This window comes from Patiria miniata, unplaced genomic scaffold (genome assembly GCF_015706575.1).
Source record: "Patiria miniata isolate m_02_andy unplaced genomic scaffold, ASM1570657v1 HiC_scaffold_11, whole genome shotgun sequence".
Classification (NCBI taxonomy): domain Eukaryota; kingdom Metazoa; phylum Echinodermata; class Asteroidea; order Valvatida; family Asterinidae; genus Patiria; species Patiria miniata.
Window position 1 is genome coordinate 7755893 of NW_024037049.1, and position 18983 is coordinate 7774875.

At 39.1% G+C, this 18983-nt stretch overlaps 1 protein-coding gene across 1 annotated transcript in view; it reads right to left on the minus strand.

The window, feature by feature from the left end:
* Nucleotides 1-18983, minus strand: part of LOC119743485 (leucine-rich repeat-containing protein 9-like) — a gene marked incomplete at its 3' end in the record, with an annotated part of 155025 nt that overhangs the window by 98879 nt on the left and 37163 nt on the right. The window contains 3 exon segments of the mRNA XM_038219907.1: nt 6795-6854; nt 12217-12403; nt 16407-16528. Coding sequence (XP_038075835.1) covers nt 6795-6854; nt 12217-12403; nt 16407-16528 — 369 coding nt within the window.

Genomic DNA, 18983 nt, shown 5'->3' on the forward strand with positions numbered 1-18983 from the left:
CAACTGGGCACGCCACATAAATCAAATCACAAGCAAAGCAAATAAAGTCCTGGGTCTCTTAATGAGAAACATCCACTCGTGCAGCAAATCAGTCAAGGAAATAGCCTACAAAATCCTCTTCAGACTGAAGCTTGAGTACTGCGCATCAATATGGGATCCTCATCACAAGAACACCAAGGCATCTCTTGAGAAAATCCAACACCAAGCTGCTCGCTTTGTTTAAAATGACTACAGCAGGAACTTAAGTGTCACAAACATGAGGCAAACCTCTGATGGGAACCTCTCGAAAGTCGTCGCACCAAACTCCGCTTAATTTCCATCTTTAAGGAAGTCCATAATATCACTCCATCAAACGTCAACTGTCGCAAGAACATCATAAAATCCACCAGACTACAAACCGGGCCTCATATCTTAGAAACCCCACCATTCAACAAGAACTGTTACCAGTACTCATCCTACCCCCGGACAACTCGCGAATGGAACATTCTCCCACCAAACGTTAGAGCTCAACCTGACATCAAATCTTTCAAAGAGAAACTGAATCAAATAAACATGGATGAGCTGGTCAAAAAAGCTCATTACAAAATCTAATCAACTCTGCCACACTGACCTATGCGTTATAACCCCCATCTGGTGGTGTTTGCATAATATCCAGCAGAAGCAGAAACAAGGTGTGGATTTCGGGTAGGGTCCCATCTGAATATAATCTTGATTTTTGCTACCCCAAAAGGGTAGCAAAATTCCAACCAATCACCAGCCTTTTCGTGCGTGCGTGGCTACTACCCGGACGCGCGTGTCGACGCGCCCGGATGCTTGCACAAAATTTAAAACAAAAAATGCGAGTCTAGTTTTCCACGAGATCATGACCGCGTAACTGTTCTTGCATTATCTTATTTTAACTTTACTTATAAAGGTATTTCAAGAAATTATTTGAGGGTAAGAACCTATTTTTCATCTGAACTTACAGTAATTTGCTCTTACGTTTTCCTTACTCACCCTTCTTTTAAAAATGGAAGCGACTAGGCAAAATCCGCGTTGTGATTGGTTAACCTTCAGCACGCTTCTTATTAGCATAAAAACTATGAATAATTCAACAAAATCCAGTTGCAAAAGGCCTCGTGGCGTTGCCACTCGTGCGTGCTGACTTAGTCTTTGCTCAAGTCGCTTCGGGTCTTCGCAACTCCGCCGCTCTAAGCCACGATGGCCTGGGCGAAAGGCTATGGTCATCCAAGCTCCTCAGGTTTGAGGAAGAGGCTGCTACCATGGGTATGCATATTTCCTAGGCCAAGACCCAAATCCAAAACACTGGTTCAGGACCATCCCCCGATTCCATCGCTGTGGCAGGTCAGGCATCTGAAGCAGTGGAGAAATTCACATAATTTGGATGCGACATTCACTCCGATGGATATTCCTCACATGATATCCATCGTCGAATTGGTTTGGCTTTTTCAACAATGGTCCAGCTGGATCGTGTCTGGAGAAACAAACGCCTCACTCTCCGCACCAAAACCCGGATCTACACCACCTGTATCCTACCAATCCTCTTATATGGATCTGAGACATGGACGCTGCTCAAGGAGGATGGACGTAGACTCCAAGCTTTCCATATGTGTTGTCAACGCCGCATACTTGGGGTGAGATGGTATGATTTCATCACTAACAAGGCCATCTCCCAGAAAACCAGGCTGGAGGATATTCGCTGCATTATATCTTCTAGGCGTCACTACATCTTCGGGCACATTTGTCGACTTCTAGCAACACCCCAGCACACGCCGCTCTCAAGCTGGCCGTTGATGCATCTACAGGAGTCAAGCCTGATCCTGGTTGGTCACGACCACGTGGCCGCCCCCGAAATACCTGAGTGCGACAGCTTGAGGCTGACCATGCTCTGTCAGCCCCTGCCCTGTGGCTCATCTCGACTGATCGGTTGGCATGGGTGGCTCAGCGTCCCATAGCTGGATTTGGAGACTGATGATGATGATGATATATCTGCAGAACTAATGGGACTACATGTGGTTTGGTTTGGTTGTAGCTTGGTGTTTACCTGTGAGAATTTGATCACATATTATAAGCCACCATTATTATACACAGGTCTACACATCCTTCCTCAATGGAACTTACAATGTATACTTGAAACTTTACATGTCACATGTCACAAAAACATTGCCAAAACAGCCTTGTGTTTGTCCACAAACATAAGTCTCGTTGTTTATGAAATTTTGGTGCAAATTATTTTTAAATTTTGTTGCGGATTAGTGAAATGGCCCGCTGACTAGACAAGAGTCTTGTTCACTAGTCCGGCTAGCTAGTGAACCCAGGGCGAACCATGGACTACCCAACGCACAAATTTGTTTTAATGTGGCGATCCGACTCGAAACAAGACTGAAATGCCACCTTGAGACAAGTCTATTGTTTACTGTTTACAGTGTCTCCAACGCTGCAACCACATTACTGCGACCATGCCATGCATACACTTAAGTAAAATAGGCACATTCTGTAGATGATTCAACTCTATACAAAATATCAAACATAATTAATATTTGTGTATAATCATGGTCATTATACTTGAATATTTCTGTCATAATAATAACAAAACAATGTTTGTAAATTGTTGTATTAAGCCGAGTGAAGGCCCAGTGCTTTAACCTTACTCGACATGCTTCGGTGTACTCCATGGAGCCGTCCTCTCTCTCACTGGATTTGACTTTGTACGGAAGTAGGGTTCACTTTCTCTGCAAATCTCACTTATTTTGCATAGTTTATTCACAGAAATACCTTATTTTGGGCTAACCATGTTGTGAATGCAGGTTCGTAGAACATGTGGACCGAGTGTAGGCTCAAACCAAAATCAGAATCTGTCAATTTGGAGTTTTCTGTGTAGCATTTTTGGGAAACTTCTGTGTGGAAAGTTTGTGGAGTGACTTTTATATGAGGCATGTATACGGCTGTTTCATGTATGGTCCCGACGACTATTTATGTATTCGGTCTGCATATTGTTTACACAGGTTGACTCTATACGTGGAGAGAGCAGCTGTGCACAGTGCTCATACTCATAAATAGCTCATAACCTTTACTATACTACACTATACTTTTTTGGGGGTATATTTGGGGTATACATATCTGGGCTATTGCTGGACGTGTTGATACTTGTTAAAATCATCGTCAAATATTGAAACCTCGTTATCTCACTGTCATATTTTTGTAAGCTGATGTGAAATGCATGTATTATAGTCCACCATCGCAGATTTATTGTTGAATATTTGTACTGATACTAGTGATACAGTGCTTGCACATAAAACATTTTCACTGTGATCAGGTGATGGCTGAGCATATTCTTGACATACTACACATATTGCCAAACATTCTAGATATTTTTGTCTCTGGTGGCCCATCACTGGTTTCTTTTGGCATTAGCTGTGGTATAGGCTTTTTATTGTAGCCTCTGTGTCTTAGCATAGTAGCACTGTCAATATCCTTTATTTTGTTTGACGTCACAGATAAACCACTTCTGTATTTTACACAAACTTAGGATATTTTAACTGACTGATTTCTAGAGAGTATAAATTTCTCTCACTGATTGTCTTCAATTCACTCAAATAAGATTATAATTTATTAAATCATTAGAAAAATCTTGACCATAAACATTGGCTTCAATTCGTACTCATTTCCGATTGTTTTTCCTCTTTAATTGCCAGAGAGATCTATTCTTAATTAATCACTAAGCGGATTTCCCACATTAGGGCAGCACTACCCTACACGTACCCATGACATTAATAAGGCCAGCATTTTTATTTGTTGGATTACAAACCCGCCGATGCATGATTTTTAATATGTAGAAAAACTGATTGAAAGATTATAATCATTTTTCCCACCCGACACAGTATTTTGAGTAAATCGAAAAACAAACAAATTATAGTGCAGTTATGCTATCAGTGTTGTAGTCGAGTACTTTTCCCCAAGAACCGAGTACTGCCGAGTACAAGTACGAGTACTTGTACCTCCGAGTACAAGAACGGGTCTCCGAGTACGAGTACTTTTACTTCTGAGTACGAGTACGAGTACTTCTGAGTACGAGTACGAGTACTTGCATTTCTGAATACGGCCATACGGCAAATGGTTCATTGTGCGTAATTGGCCCAGGCCCAGTCAGACTGATATATACAGACCCACTCACGGCTAGCTGGTAAATGTGTTTGTCCGGACTTTTCACAGAAGAAAATCAGGAAATCTCGATTTCTCAACAATCCAATCAACCATTTCAAACTGAATGTATTGATAAAATAAGGCCATGGTAAGTGAAGCTATAACTCTCCCCCCCCCCCCCCCCCCCCCCCCGAGTACTGCTATTTGAGTACGAGTACTTTGTTGCCCGAGTACTTAGACAATCGAGTACAAGTACGAGTACTCCAAAAAAAGTACTCGAGTAGTACTTGAGTACGAGTACCGAGTACGAGTACTACAACACTGTATGCTATTATAGTGACACCCCCTAACATGGCTCACTTTGACATTTCCCTAAACTTTCCCAAGGCGGTATAGCCAAATCTCTTGTTGACTCTCGTTGACAAGCTTTAAATTCATTCAGTTAGATACTGATACAATTACCTTTACAATGCTTAAAGAGGTTGAAAAAAACTTTAGTCCTCCACACATCCTATCACTCGCCATCACATAATTACAACAAACTCTTCTGACAATAGAGGGCGCTATGACTGTCTTCAGCCATGAATTTGGCACTGACATGTATATTACTCTGACGTCATGACGCTATCAGGTGTCAAATTACAAGCAATATTTTTCGTTGAAAAAATGATGATCTTCTTTCACCTATAGCTCCTGAACAAAACGATCAATCATGTTCCAACCTTGTAATCAGATTACCAACCTCTGTAATCAACCTTGTAATTGGTAATCGCTTGACCTCACAGTTACTTCTGGGTCAACCGGCAGGTCAAAGTTAGGTAAATTTAAAATACAGACAGAGGCCTTAAAATCAAAACAAACCGAATTTATGCCAAATGATTTACGGGGTTATGATAAAACCTTGTATGAGCTTGAACCCCCATCTGAAGATGTTTTTAAAAATCTGACGTCATCATCACGTCATTATGACGTTATCAGATATCAAATTACAAGCAATTTAAGGGCCAAATTTGTGAAAATGGTTTAAGCTGTATCTTTAGAACTAAATAGAGTATCGTGTTCGTTTTTGCGTGCAGTTGTAAATGATGCCTCAGGCAAAAATCCTTATTCCCTGGGCACAAAACCGCTTGACCTTCACCTCAGCTGTTACCGGAAGTGCAATAAAAATTGACTATAAATCGAAAGCAGAAGCTCTTTACTATTAGCAAATAAATTATGGAAGTGTTTAGAACGGAATAAAGGTCACAAAAACAACATTATGTCGTCATCATTTGAAAGGGTGCGTTCTAGTGGTACATCAAACATGATTTCCTATTTTAAAATTTACAAACCATCCATCTAAATTTAACAACATTGACCCTTATTATTTTTTTATCAACTACGTATAACTTTGCAAGGTTTAAAAATGATGATGTCATCAGACCGAAAGTTACTGTAGCGAGAATTTGAAAATGATCATTTTTTTAATCCTATCATTTGATCCCTGTCTTTAATATGACTTTCTTCGTTGCTAAAATAATGATATCCGATATATAACTTGTACGTGTACATAAAATGTATACTGAAATTTGGTACATTTTTGATTTTAAACAAAATCATTGGTTTTACTGGAAAGGTTAAATTTTTCGTGATCCTATTCTGACATTAAATTATTCATACGTAACTTAACTGGGCTGTTTCTAATGACATAGTTGTCAGCCCGACCACTGTGCGTTTGTAACTCAACAAATGCCTTGACCTCGAGTTTTGGTGTTTTTTTCCGTTGTTCCTTGAAGTGAAATTCATCATGACACAGTCCTGTCACAGTCCTGACACAGTCCTGACAAATCTCTTAAGTACAAAACCTTGTGGGATATCATTTTTGAGGATCTTGTGGTGTATTTTTTTCCTAGGGCTCATTCTAGGTCAGTGAAGGAAATGAAGGACATTTTCTTTGTGGGGTACAAATTCTACAAAATTTCTAAATTTCTAATGTGAAAAAAATCTGTTGATTAGGTTTTGAAATACAGGAAGAACAACTGTCCTCGGACATAAGTGCAAAAAAAAAAAAAAAAAAAACCCTGGGCCCAATTGAAAGCTGAAGATTATGATGCTGCATGCACGGCTCATGCTCGTATATGCTGCATGCATATATCCACAGTCTTCAGTTTTCCTGCTGCTACATACAGACTACATATGAATTGAGAATTTCATGGTACAGACTACCATAAGGGCAGTGCACTGTAGACAACTGTCCCATTTGTATCATGCCAGATACAAATTTATAGCTAGGTAGCAATTTCGAACATCCACGATGTAAATTCTCAGCTTGAGCATCGTTATCTACAGTACGGTACATTTTTAATTTTTAATACGTGATGATGCTAATTTTTAAACTGTGTTGTACCATGAGCAAATCACCTTATTTTCTGTTGACGTCAGACACCAGTAGAAACATTAAATCTGAAAATTGCACCAGAGTAAAATTTCCTTCTTAACAAAAGGGAATGCTTAGAGCCTGTAAAAGAGCCTCGTTTAGAGCCTGGTAAACCTGTTGCTATAGTAAGGCTGTTGCAGATAAATTTTTATCCCAAAGTGAATTGCTTTGGTTTTGCATCCATACATTTTTACAATGCACAAATTCAAAAAGTGAAATTCAAATGCATATTTACCCTGAATCCATCCAGTGTGTAAAGCTTGTTGAAACTGGCATCAATAAACTCCAAGTGTGGCTATCAAATAATGAAGAAAAATGGAATGGTTATAAACATTTTATTTGTAATGTCAACCACCCTGGTTCTGCTGAACTGGAAGCTCATAAAATCCCTCCATCCCTCCCCCTCCCCCTCTCCACAATTGTGTGGAAGGAATCTACTAGTGAGCGCCGACCCATAGAGCTACCAATACTGCATATTTCCCTAGAGGGTGCACTTCATTTGCTTAAAGTTCACACAATAGCCTATCCACAATGCCCCAGGGTGTGTGTCACACTCCCCTAGTCAGTTTTATTGGCAAATTCATGGTCTTATCAGCAAAAGAGAAAATGAAGAATGGAGAAGGAAGGGGGCAGGAAGAGGGAAAGGAAGACAAAATGGAGAATGTTAAAAATAATAACCACTGCTCAAAACCTCATGACGCTAAAATCTGGTTCTGCAACCCATGGCAAAAGATTGTACATTCTGTCATGTCAGTATGAGCTGCCGTGCAAGGTCTCTTCATATACAGCAGTTGCATGAAGTAGTGTAGGGGTACACCAGAAAGGGAAGGCGCAGTTGGGTCGAAGGCTACACACAGTGACACATGGACAGCGGTCAAACTGTTGTTGGGCAAGCAACACTAACTGTTTAATTAGTTCAAATCAAGAAAATAATACTTGGATGGATCATTACAGGTGAGATTGCAGGCGAGATTACAGGTGAGATTACAAGCAGGAGGGCTTTTGATACAATCATGAATATGTACAGTTCAACGGTAATGCCTGTGAACCTGTGGTCCTGCAAAACAAAGGAATATAAACCGCTTATGAGTTTAACTCAAACGTACCTACTGCAACGAGGCGAGGCACACGTGCCACGTATGCACAAATGTAATATGTTCAATAACGATAGTTTTTAACAGATTAGACCGATAACTTTATGCCCAAATCATGCCAATTTAACAGTCTAAGAGTTAAAACACTATATCATGCATGTCTTTATATATCCATAAAGGGCTGAGTTTTTTTTATGGCTTGCAACAACGAAAACGCGAAAACGGGTCTAAAATACACAACTTTTCAATATGACAGGGTAAAATTTTGACGATACATTTTTGGAGTTCTCACTGAAAAATGAAATGCATTGATAGTAATCAACATAATTAATCATTCATACATTTGTGAGGGAAATTAGAAATAGAGTTAAAGGGATCATTTTGGGCAGAAATTATCAACTGCACTCATTTTGTGTGACGGTTCGTCAGCAAATTTCATGATGGCACCCTCCCCCCCCCCCCAAACTATTAAAAATGGCCTAGTGACGCCCATGAACATATTATATTAGCTTAAACACGACGCAAACAATTGAAAAGGACAGGTGTGTTTGCTACCACCAAACGTCTCAAAAGTCTCCCATTGTAAATAAATGTTTTCCACTTATATAAAGGTACCGGTACTCACATGTCTTATAATTGTAATCACATCAGACTGAGGAGGACAGTCTGACTTTGTAGCAATGTCCCCGATAATGCAGTTTGCACCACCCATTGAAGAAAAACATGGCTCATATCTTCATTCATAGAAATGCATATTAGCCACTGGCTATGGTGTAGAAAGTCCGTACAAAAGTTGTCTTTGCCTATGCAGAGTCTACTTTAAAATGAGCACCATTTATTTCTGCTGATACCATAACAATTGTCAGCCATCCTACTATTTTGGATGAAAACCCCTGGCTGAAAGGGTTTCCACAGGATTAAAAGAGCCGGATAAATCTTTTCGCATCTAAGCAGATGTATACACTGAAAAAAATGTAATAAACAAAACAACCAAAAATAACAAACAAACACCCCAACAACCCAAGTCCGCGGGAACGGGGGGTCCTGTGGGTGCTGCAGCACCCCCAACTTTTTGGATTGGGGTGCTGGAATATGCTTCAGTACCCCCTACTCCCGGGTAAAATGTGTTCCAGTCAGCAGTGTTCTACGACGTTGAAATTGCGCCGCTGCGCTATACAAATTATGCTTGCTCTACAAATATCTCCTTCGTTTTGTTCGTTTCTAGTTTTGCTGCAGCTAAGCGCGGTATTTCGAAAGTCTAGCACAAACGGAGTAAAATATCCAGAAGAGGTATTTTCTAACTCTGCAGGCAGTACAGAGTCTAATGTATCTAAAATCATGACATGTCTATGATATTTCCGCCATGATGAAGCTTTGACCCGAAAGCAATAACCTCGGCCATGACAATGGTGGCAAAGTTGATTATGCTTGCCAGGGTATTTTTCATTCGATCTTTCAATAGGGGCAAATGTCCATACCTTTTCCCTGAAGGTTTTCTTTTCATTTTAAAGTTTCATTGACGTTGCTAGCATTCTGTACTCAACATTAACAATAAAAGAAGGCCATTTCCAATGATGTGTCTAAAGATGCATTCTTGGCAGTTTTCATTACCGTAATTTTCGGAATATAAGCCGCGCGGCGTATAAGCCGCAGCATGCAAAAACCTGCAAATTAAGATTTTAAGTTGGCGTATAAGCCGCACCGGACTATAAGCCGCACCGGCGTATAAGCCGCACCGACCGCAGCGATTTCAATGTTGTAAGACCTCCAAATTCTAGTCAAAATGCTCTGATCCATTTCCATTTACACTACAAAAGCTACAAAAAGGGCCACAAAAGTTATATAAAATCATTTACAGTCGATATGTCTTACAAACAAATATGGAAATTGATGATGAGAAATAAACACCGGGAATTTCTGTCAGCTGGCCCCTCCGGTTCCCGGCCTAAAAATTAGTGCACGGGCCCGGCAGCCTGCACCGGCGAATGACAGCATTTTCCCGCAGCACTTAATTGAGAGGGTATGCAACCCAACCATGTGTCGTCTGACTGGAGCGCTACAAATCTTGCTTTATGGCAACAGATGTTGATTTGTTTCGTCCTAAGAATAAAAAGGTCCGTTTTTACAACAAAACTTATCAAATTGTTGTGATTACTACCAAGTAGTAACGTCAAAATCTCAAGTTTCAATCGTAACTTCCTTCAAAAACAGTCAACATGATGCTGACATTTTTATGGACGAATCCATTACTTTCGGGAGGGGTGATTTAGCCCCTGTTTTGAGTTTAACATCGTTTTCTTGAATACATTTCAAGAAAAAAATTATATTGTGACGTTAAACAACTGATTATCGAATAAAGAAATGTTTTGAACACTATAAAAAGTATAAGTTGTCATTTTTCTCTTTTTAAACAGCTAAAATATTGGTAATTATTGTTCTCAAGAGAGTACACCCCTTTATTACCACGAATGGTGTGGTCCATGGGGAATGCATGCAGCTTGGCATGCAGCAGTATCACGTACAGCTGGTTGTGGAAGACAGCTTTCACTCACGCATGGTTGGCCGGCCTGCTGTACTTTTTACCGCTCGGTATATTTTCATGGGACGTGCTTTCGGTTTGTTAATGACTTTCTTAATTGATAATTCATTTCAGCAAAAGATCTTTTCTTATACCAGTACATTAAATACACATTTGAATCTCATTTTTATTCTTCAAGGCCTGGTGTATAAGCCACCCTGCGTATAAGCCGCAGTAAACATTTTCATGAGCAAATTCAACGTATAAGCTTATATTCGAAAATTACGGTAGTAGTTCATTTTTAATTCAGCAAAGCACGCGCAAGTGTTGACACGACACACACGCGCGCGGTTGCTATGGCTCGTTTGTTCAGTGTGCGACATCGCGTAGCTGCAATCGTGAGAACGTGTCTTGGACGCTGAATTCAGGCCCAATTCAATACATGACTCAGCAAATTTTGATTTGAAATCAAGATCCTAGAATGCTGTTTTTCTCGGAATGTGCAGCATACACTGAGCTGAAAACTTCATCAAGTTAGTTGTTCACCACCCTTCTTTAGATTTTGATCACTTTTGTTGCTTCAAACCAACATAATGCACACATTACAAAAGATGGACGCTATACCTTTAAGCGTAATTCTCTTTCGCTGAGTGAATTTTTTGTGAAAATGAAGTAAATGTTTATAAGATGCTGAGAGCGCGAATAAAATGGCAGTCAAAATGTAAAGGACGCATCCTCTGTGCTGTAGATCCATGCAAAGGGAATGGGTTTAATACTCCCTACTACTCTGCTGTAAATAGAAAGTTCGGGGGCAGCCACCCCTTTCAAGTGTGACCCTTTTACCAATTTACCTGTACAACAAGCTGAAGTATGGAGCCTTCAAATCTTGGTGCCTCCAGATCTACATTCTTGAGTTCGAACAGACTGAGTTCCATATGATTTTACATAAAAAAGATGTACCTTAGCAGACAGGTCTTTTGAGATGTTTTCCTCACAGCTGGACATATGTTACAAAGGATAATTAGATACTCTAATCTGTTTTGGTAGTTGACATTAGGCGGCAGTTGTTGTGCAGCATTTGAACTACGGAAATCGGCTAAAGGGTGGAGCATGGGCAACACCATATTGAATAATTATGCTCCAGAGTATTGTGACTGAGAATCTGCGTAGGACTCACTCTCTCTTCTTCCACATATGACATCATCTATCCTCGGCTCCTGCCCAGCCCTTGATGCTGACGTCCAGTTTCATCACAGGCAGTGGCTGCTGGACTCTTACACTTGACTGGGGAAGTTGATGGTTAGGTGCAACAGTGAGCGAGTAAGTGAGCAATGTCCGTTAAAAGGGACCACTCTCCTGGGTATTTCAGCAAAAGATCAGCTGGAAAACATTCATTTTTTTAATCTTTTTTTGTTACCTCATATAATATAACAGGCTCAGTTTCAATAGGAATTACCTATTCCTTTTGAAAAGGAGCCTGTTACATTATGTGAGGTCTCTTAAAGCTACAGTCCATCATTTGTAATTTGTGCATTTTGTTCGTTTGAAGCAGCAAAAGAGTTCAAAATCTAATGAAGGATACTGAGCAACTAACCTGATGAAGTTTCAGCTAAGCTTCAGCTGTACATTCCGAGATAAACAGCATTCTAAGATCTCAATTTCAAATCAAAAGTTACTGAATCATGTTTTGAATTGTTTTGAATTGCAGCTTTACGCGGCGTCGCGCACTGATCCGACGAATTATAACAACCGCGCGCGCGTGTGCGTCGTTCCAATACTTGTGCGCGCTGCGCTGAATAACAAAACGAACTACTAATTTAATTTTCCTACGGTGCTTCTTAAGAATCACCGTTGGAAATGCCTTCTTTCGTTGATTACTTCAAAATGACAGCTTCCCAGAAAGAATAATTTCACAGGGAGTTTAGTTCCCTTACTATCTTTCAACCAAGTTTGTTTTTCAACAGTAATTACGCCAGTTACTTTTCAGATGGCTGCAAATGATGGACTATAGCTTTATTAAATGTATTGTAAACTTAAAATCCTACCAGATACGCCAGATCCTCCAGCTTTGACAACTCATTGAAACTGATGATCAACTTCTGCAGGGATGTAAGTGACGATATGCATCTCAGTTTAGTTAATCCATTGCCATGGAGATTAAGCACCGAGACTAAGGTGAGTGAAGTTACACCACTAATTTGCAGAATAACATCTTCAGATAGCGAAACAAGCCTAATAAGGAAAAAGTATAACAAAAACTGCAATTAGGATGGAGATAAACATAATCAAAATTGTTGTTAAATTTAAGAAAAGAACAGCGTGTTTAACATTTTGTTAAGTGAATTTTGAAAGGATTAGGTTGAGATTTTTAATGTGTGCTTGTAAGTTTACACCTACGGGTACATGATTTTAGAGTTGCGATTTTTAAGAAACATAGATACTGAAATGTGCAAATTTTCCATTACAACTTAAACATATCTAGCAAATTTTTGTGAGGGATTTCAATTATTGACCTTAATTAACATTATCATCATACATTTGTCAAAAAAAAATTAGTTTTTTATGTTATTTCATCGGCCTAGAACGGCCACGTGTCTGGTCTATAAAAACACATGTCATTTTAACATGGAGACCAGTGATGTTGCATGCGTTCATTGTGCGCACTGTGTGAATGGAACCTGTCAGCATGCTAGCTTCACGCAATCAGAACTGCAACGTCAACTGCTCAGACTCATGTCTAGCACAGCAGGATATCAAAGGTTACATCTCAGTGATTTAATTCCTTTCTCACACAGTTATAAGATGGAATTTGTTTGCGTCAGGGTGATGAAAATCAAATTTGGTTTTGCCCCTCACCTACGTATGAACACTGTATACTCAGTGTGCTATCTCCCTAGTGAAAGTTGGAAAAAATCACTCGGTTGGGACTCGAACCCACCACCTCCTGCTTTCTAGTGCAGATGTCTTACCACTCGACCACCGAGCTAACGGGATCGGTTGGCTGGTTCGAATCTGATGTACATAGCAGCGGGTACTGCATTACTTATTAAACTCCACTTAAACTCCACCTGTGACATCACCCTAGCGCTTCATTATTTGGTACGAATGGAGTGTTTGAGGGGATACCTCTCCATTCTTTTGGAAGGTTATTAAGCCTTCATCACCTTATTCCTACAAAATAATGGAGCGGGAAATAAAGTAACACCAAAAGTTACACAAGTACTTTTGCAAAGTTGCAACTTTACTACACCGTTTCTAAAATGAACTCATATGCATTTTTTTTTATATTATGCATTTTCGTACAATGCTTACATAAGTCAAAACCATTTTTTTCTTATACAGAATGCTACATCATTTCTTAAATGGATTTATGCATCATTCGCATGATTTTGTTTCTAATGCTACACTATTTCTCAAATAGAATTGTATGCATTTGTTTATACAATTTCGTACAGTGTTTGGGTGAAAGTTAAGAACCGTTTTTTTTCCTGATACCGAATGTTTGCCCATGGTTATACATGTAAACAATATAAATGTTTCAACAATATAAATGTTTCACAGTTAAAGCAAAGTTTTTTACAAGGTTTGCGGTACAAATAATATCGGGGTTTCAATGCCTATCACGGCAGTCCTAGAAATGTTTGATTGTCAAGAACTCAACATCCTGAAGAAATGGGTACGTCCTTTCCATGTTGTCCAAGAAAAGTTGTAGGGCAATCACAAGTTCGCAAAATGTAAATCTGGCCTAGACAATTTTTGTTGCCGTTTTGTTTTAAAAATGCACCAAAATCTTGCAATTTTTAGTGGTTTTAGTTGGTCCTTGCTTGTCCAATGATGGGTAGTTTGACTGGAGACTGCCCGATACAGAGTGAGTAAAAAAAAGCGGAACTCAAACCCCCAAAAATATATTTTATATTTAAACAAATATGTAGCACCAACAATAATAATGACTGGAAAGCCAATTTCATAAGCTAATTTTAGATGAAAAAAAATTACTGAAACTGCTCAATCCGTTCAAAGGATATCACCATTTAAATGCAATAACCCTAAAACCTGTCTCGTCAAAAAAAAAAGCAATTTATTGTGCATTTTGACTGTTTGGAACAACAAAGAAAATGACACAGAATACTTGTTTCAACAACTGTCACCAACTGTAGTACACAATATCTTTATTAACAACCCTGGTTAGGCAAACAATATGATTTATAAAATCTACTTTTTTTAAAAGACGGGCCTTCAAAAGGACTTTTTAAAATATCGTTTACATTTAAACTGAGATTTTATCACTTTTGATGTTTGAAGACAACTGTGACGACGATTGGTGAAATCGCATTTTTTTGACGAGACAGGTTTTAGGGTCATTGTGTTAAAATAGTGATATTCTTTGAACGGGTTGACCAATTTCAGTAATTTTTGTCATCTAAAAGTAGCTTATGAAATTGGCTTTCCAGTCATTATTGGTTTTGGTGCTACACATTTCTTTAAATATGAAATATATTTTTGGGGGTTTGGGTTCCGATTTTTTGACTCACCCTGTAGTTTTGATCCTCCTTGTGATTTTATCCGCAAGTCTGTAGCCAGAATATGAAGAAAACAAAATCGGAAAATTAGTTTTTGGGGTCAAACAATAAGACGGAAGCATAAGTTCATATTCATGTGTACTTCAATCTTATCAAACTGTAAAAGGGAAAATGCCAGCTTTGACAATTGCAAAGACGACACAGACATTTTCAAATCGAAATAGTTTTCGTGCAAAACAATGTCTGAATAAACTATTCGCTCTTTGCACGCTCCGCCATAAGCATGCAGAGCCTCGATCTGGCAACTTTACACAGTGATTCAGTGATTCCCGTGTATACATGGTAATCACTGAACCCCGACATGGGAATCACTGAACCGGCTATATCTACTGTGTAAAGTTGCCAGATCGAGGCTCTGCATGCTTATGGCGGAAGCGTGCAAAGGGCAAATATCAGACAGCAAGTTAAAGAACAAAGCTTAATGTATCTTACATTATATTCATACTTTTGAGGTTTTAGTGCTCAATATTTCGGTTAGTAAAAAATATAACAAATTTAAATTGTAATTTACTAGCTGTTATTTCTACTGGACAAAATGGTATTTCTTACCTTTATACTCATACATGCAATCTTCATATTCCTTTAGTGCATCAGCATGGTCTTTGATATCTTCCTGGCAAAGTTTTAGGCGATCACCCGATATATCCATGGGGCTAGTATCAGCACGGTATGAGAGACAGTTCCCCGGCACACTATAATTCCACTGTTTCACGCATACGGAATTATCATAACAGTCCTCAATGCCTTGAGACTAAACACGTCGTGTCATCTGCATGCTATCCAAATGAATGAATGTATGGTGCCTGGGTGGCGTTTAGCATTTATACCAAGCACGACCAGATTTCAGCATTGTATTGGTTATGTAAGACTATATGTAAGCATACTTAGTGTTGTAGTACTCGTACTCGGTACTCGTACTCGGACTCGTACTCAGTACTCTCGAGTACTTTTTGTGGAAGTCTCGTACTCGTACTCATACTTGAATGTCAAAGTACTCGTACTCGATATGACGGTACTCGTACCCAAGCAGCAAAGTACTCGTATTCGCACATGTTAAAATGGTACTCGATCATCAAAGTATTCGTACTCGAATAACGGTAATTGATAAAAACAAGATACTCATACTCGAATAGGGGTACTCAATAAAAAAAATGGTATATCATATTACATATTGATCTACAAGGTCCAAATGACAAGAAAATGCAAAAACATTTTGTGCGGACCCTAATTTACGCTTCTGTGATCAACCCCCAGACTAATTGGTCTTTCTGAAGGTCTTTCGTGTTGGATGACTCCATGTTGTGGAATGTGTCGGAAATACGGTCTTATAGGTACTGATACAATTGCTATGGCGCTAAATAACTTACCTGTGCACCAAGCGCAGTATAGTGGATAAGAGGAGCATACACTGTATTTTGTAGTTTTACAGAACTTGCAGTGGGTGACGCAATGGTCTTTTGCACATACATTCACAATGGGAATGCATTTATAGGTATCGGAGGTGATGCTTTATTCATAATACAGTTTTTTTAGCGGAACAGGACAGGTAAGGGACAGAGGGGTGTAAGAGTAGGGAAAAGAAGGGGAAATAGGGGGTCCTTACGTACATTTTTAAAAAAATTTGTTTATTTGAGTGTTTGGTCTACAAAACTTACCTCGGTCTGGGTTTAACTACGGGGTCCAACCTCAATACATCTAGGTCAAAACTTTGCTCGATCGGTTTTCGCTCCACTGCCTGGTTATCACTCACATCAATAAATGGAGAAGGTGGTACCTCCTAATGACAAATATAAATAGGTTACCAGTGTGCACCTAGCAGCATTAGGTGGTTTATTTTCAGGTGTAATATATTTGCCATTTAAAGATCAAACAAGTGATCAGTACAATGCAGAACATGCTATCACTGATGATTGCTTTGAATTTCTTTTCCTTCTTTAATTTATTACTCAGAATATGAAGTCTTCACTCAATTTTCCTCTCAGTCAAATGTTGGCTTAAGTCATGATGGTCTAGTCAAAATTAAGGCTGGCTTAAGCATAAACTGTTCTGTTGCTTAAAGGGAATGTACATCATTGGCTTTTGCTGTAAGTTTCAGAAATGAACTATTTGAGGGGTTAGGATAATAGATCAAATATTGTTACACTGACATGTTTGAGGTTTTTGTTTTTGAAAATGCTGGAAAAACCAAGAATAACAAAAATGTTCAAGTAGTCTGGCTCCCTGACTCCACTAAAGATAAAATGGATAAATTGATAGATGCCAGAAAATTGTAAGATATGGGAACCAGCCTAGCTGGCCTGCAACTGTTCATGAACATGTAACCAACAGCACACAACATTTGGACTGAAATAAATTTAAATTCGGAGCAGCAGTTGAAAAATAGTTAGGTTTTTCCAATGGTGGTCGGCCGACCATCGTTGGAAATTTGTACAAAAATACCACTTTTCTTCAAAATGACTTCACACCAGGTGCCATAATTTTACAGGATGCTTCAGACTGTCATTTACCAACTTCCTAGTAAGGTATTTCGTAAAAATTTGGTAGTTCTGTTTTTCGATGTTTGCAAATGTTGTATTTTCCCTTTAAAAAGGCCTAAAATACCTATGCAAACAAAAGCAAAATATTGTAAGAAATGTTGTTTCCATGTCTGGCTAGATACCTATTTAGTTCAAAGTACAATTGTTTAACAGGGTTTTGAAAAGAAGAATGCACCGGTGTATGTTAAATTGGGCCCCCAAATAGGGAGGGTTGCATGGCGCCCCAGATTCTGGCACGACAAAAAGACCATGGTCTTTTCATCAGTTAATGAATTTCTACGTTAAATTATTTTTTTGCCAGCGATGGGGGGGGGGGGGGGAATTGACCCAATATACATGACCTATAAAGTAATAGCCTTCAAAGTAGCACATGCTTTATTAAGAGCATACATATATTTGTCTTTTCTGGGAAATATTGAGTGACGGTCCCAGTATTGTGGCAAAACCCTGCTTATGATTTTGACAAAAACAAAATGTTAAAATGGTTTGCCGGATGTCATTTTGTTCTGAAGGTATTATGATAAGAGCCTTTTATTCTCAGACTTATAAAATACACACAGCACACAATCATTTTTGTTTGAATGTAATTTGCCACAGTAGGGCTGAGTCAATTCGAATAAATGACTATTCGAATATTCGACCTTCCATTTGATCGAATATTCGTCCATTCCAAATTCCACAAAGGCAGAAATATGCCAAACATGTACATGTAGTTAACGTACATGTACGCATGCACGTCAACATGCCATCATTGCCATGCATGATTTCTTTGCAGGTAAGTTGGGTATATAAAAACAAACAGTAGATCTTAAGTCATCAGTATTTTGATAATTAATAATCACCAGAGGAGCCAGAGTTAACAATTCCTTGTTGCACAGGGGACTTTTAAGCCATGAACCCCAAACACGGCAGGTGGTGTCAGCTGATGTGACTCTCCGATCCTTAACTCGCAAAAAAAGAATAAATTTCATTGGAAGATTCTTGTACTTTCTAGTCGCAGTATTGAGGATAAAAAAATCACTTTTATAGTAATAACCCTCAATTTTGTCACCAATACCTATGATATTTAATGTCTTTAATCAATTAAATATGGGTCTTTGAAGTATTAATGCATATCTAAATTTATGCAAATAATGGGCGTGGGAACAGTTTGGAGACCGGCATACACACGCCCCAGCTTGACACTTTTGCACACAGGGGACGGTATTATAAACCGTGAACCCCAAACACGAGAAGTATTAAAATTGTTGTATTCTGCCGAATGTAGGCCCAGTGCTTAAATCTTGCGGATGTGTTGTTATAAACAGTTGTGAGGTCCTCTCACGTAGTGGCTTGGTCTGGCTGATGTACCATTTAAGAGCCCGCACCGGGCACCAGACTTTGTCGGTAGGGATAGCCGATATTGTACATATTTCTGGTACAAAAATATCCAGAGGTGTAAAACCGATGGATTGGTTTTTAGTCAGGAAGGCTGTTTAGGGAATAAGTCGGATGCCTCCTGGTTCGCAACAGATGTGTCCGAAAGGGATTGAAATTCACTCCTTCTGCGGGAGGCAGCTACAGCCAGGAGAAACACTAGTTAAAGGGTCATGTGGTACAATGAAGCCTGGCCCAGGGGCTCAAAGAGGGGGCTTCATTAATTACTGTAAGACTTGTTTGAGGTCCCAAGAAGGTATAAGATTTCTTATTGGGGGA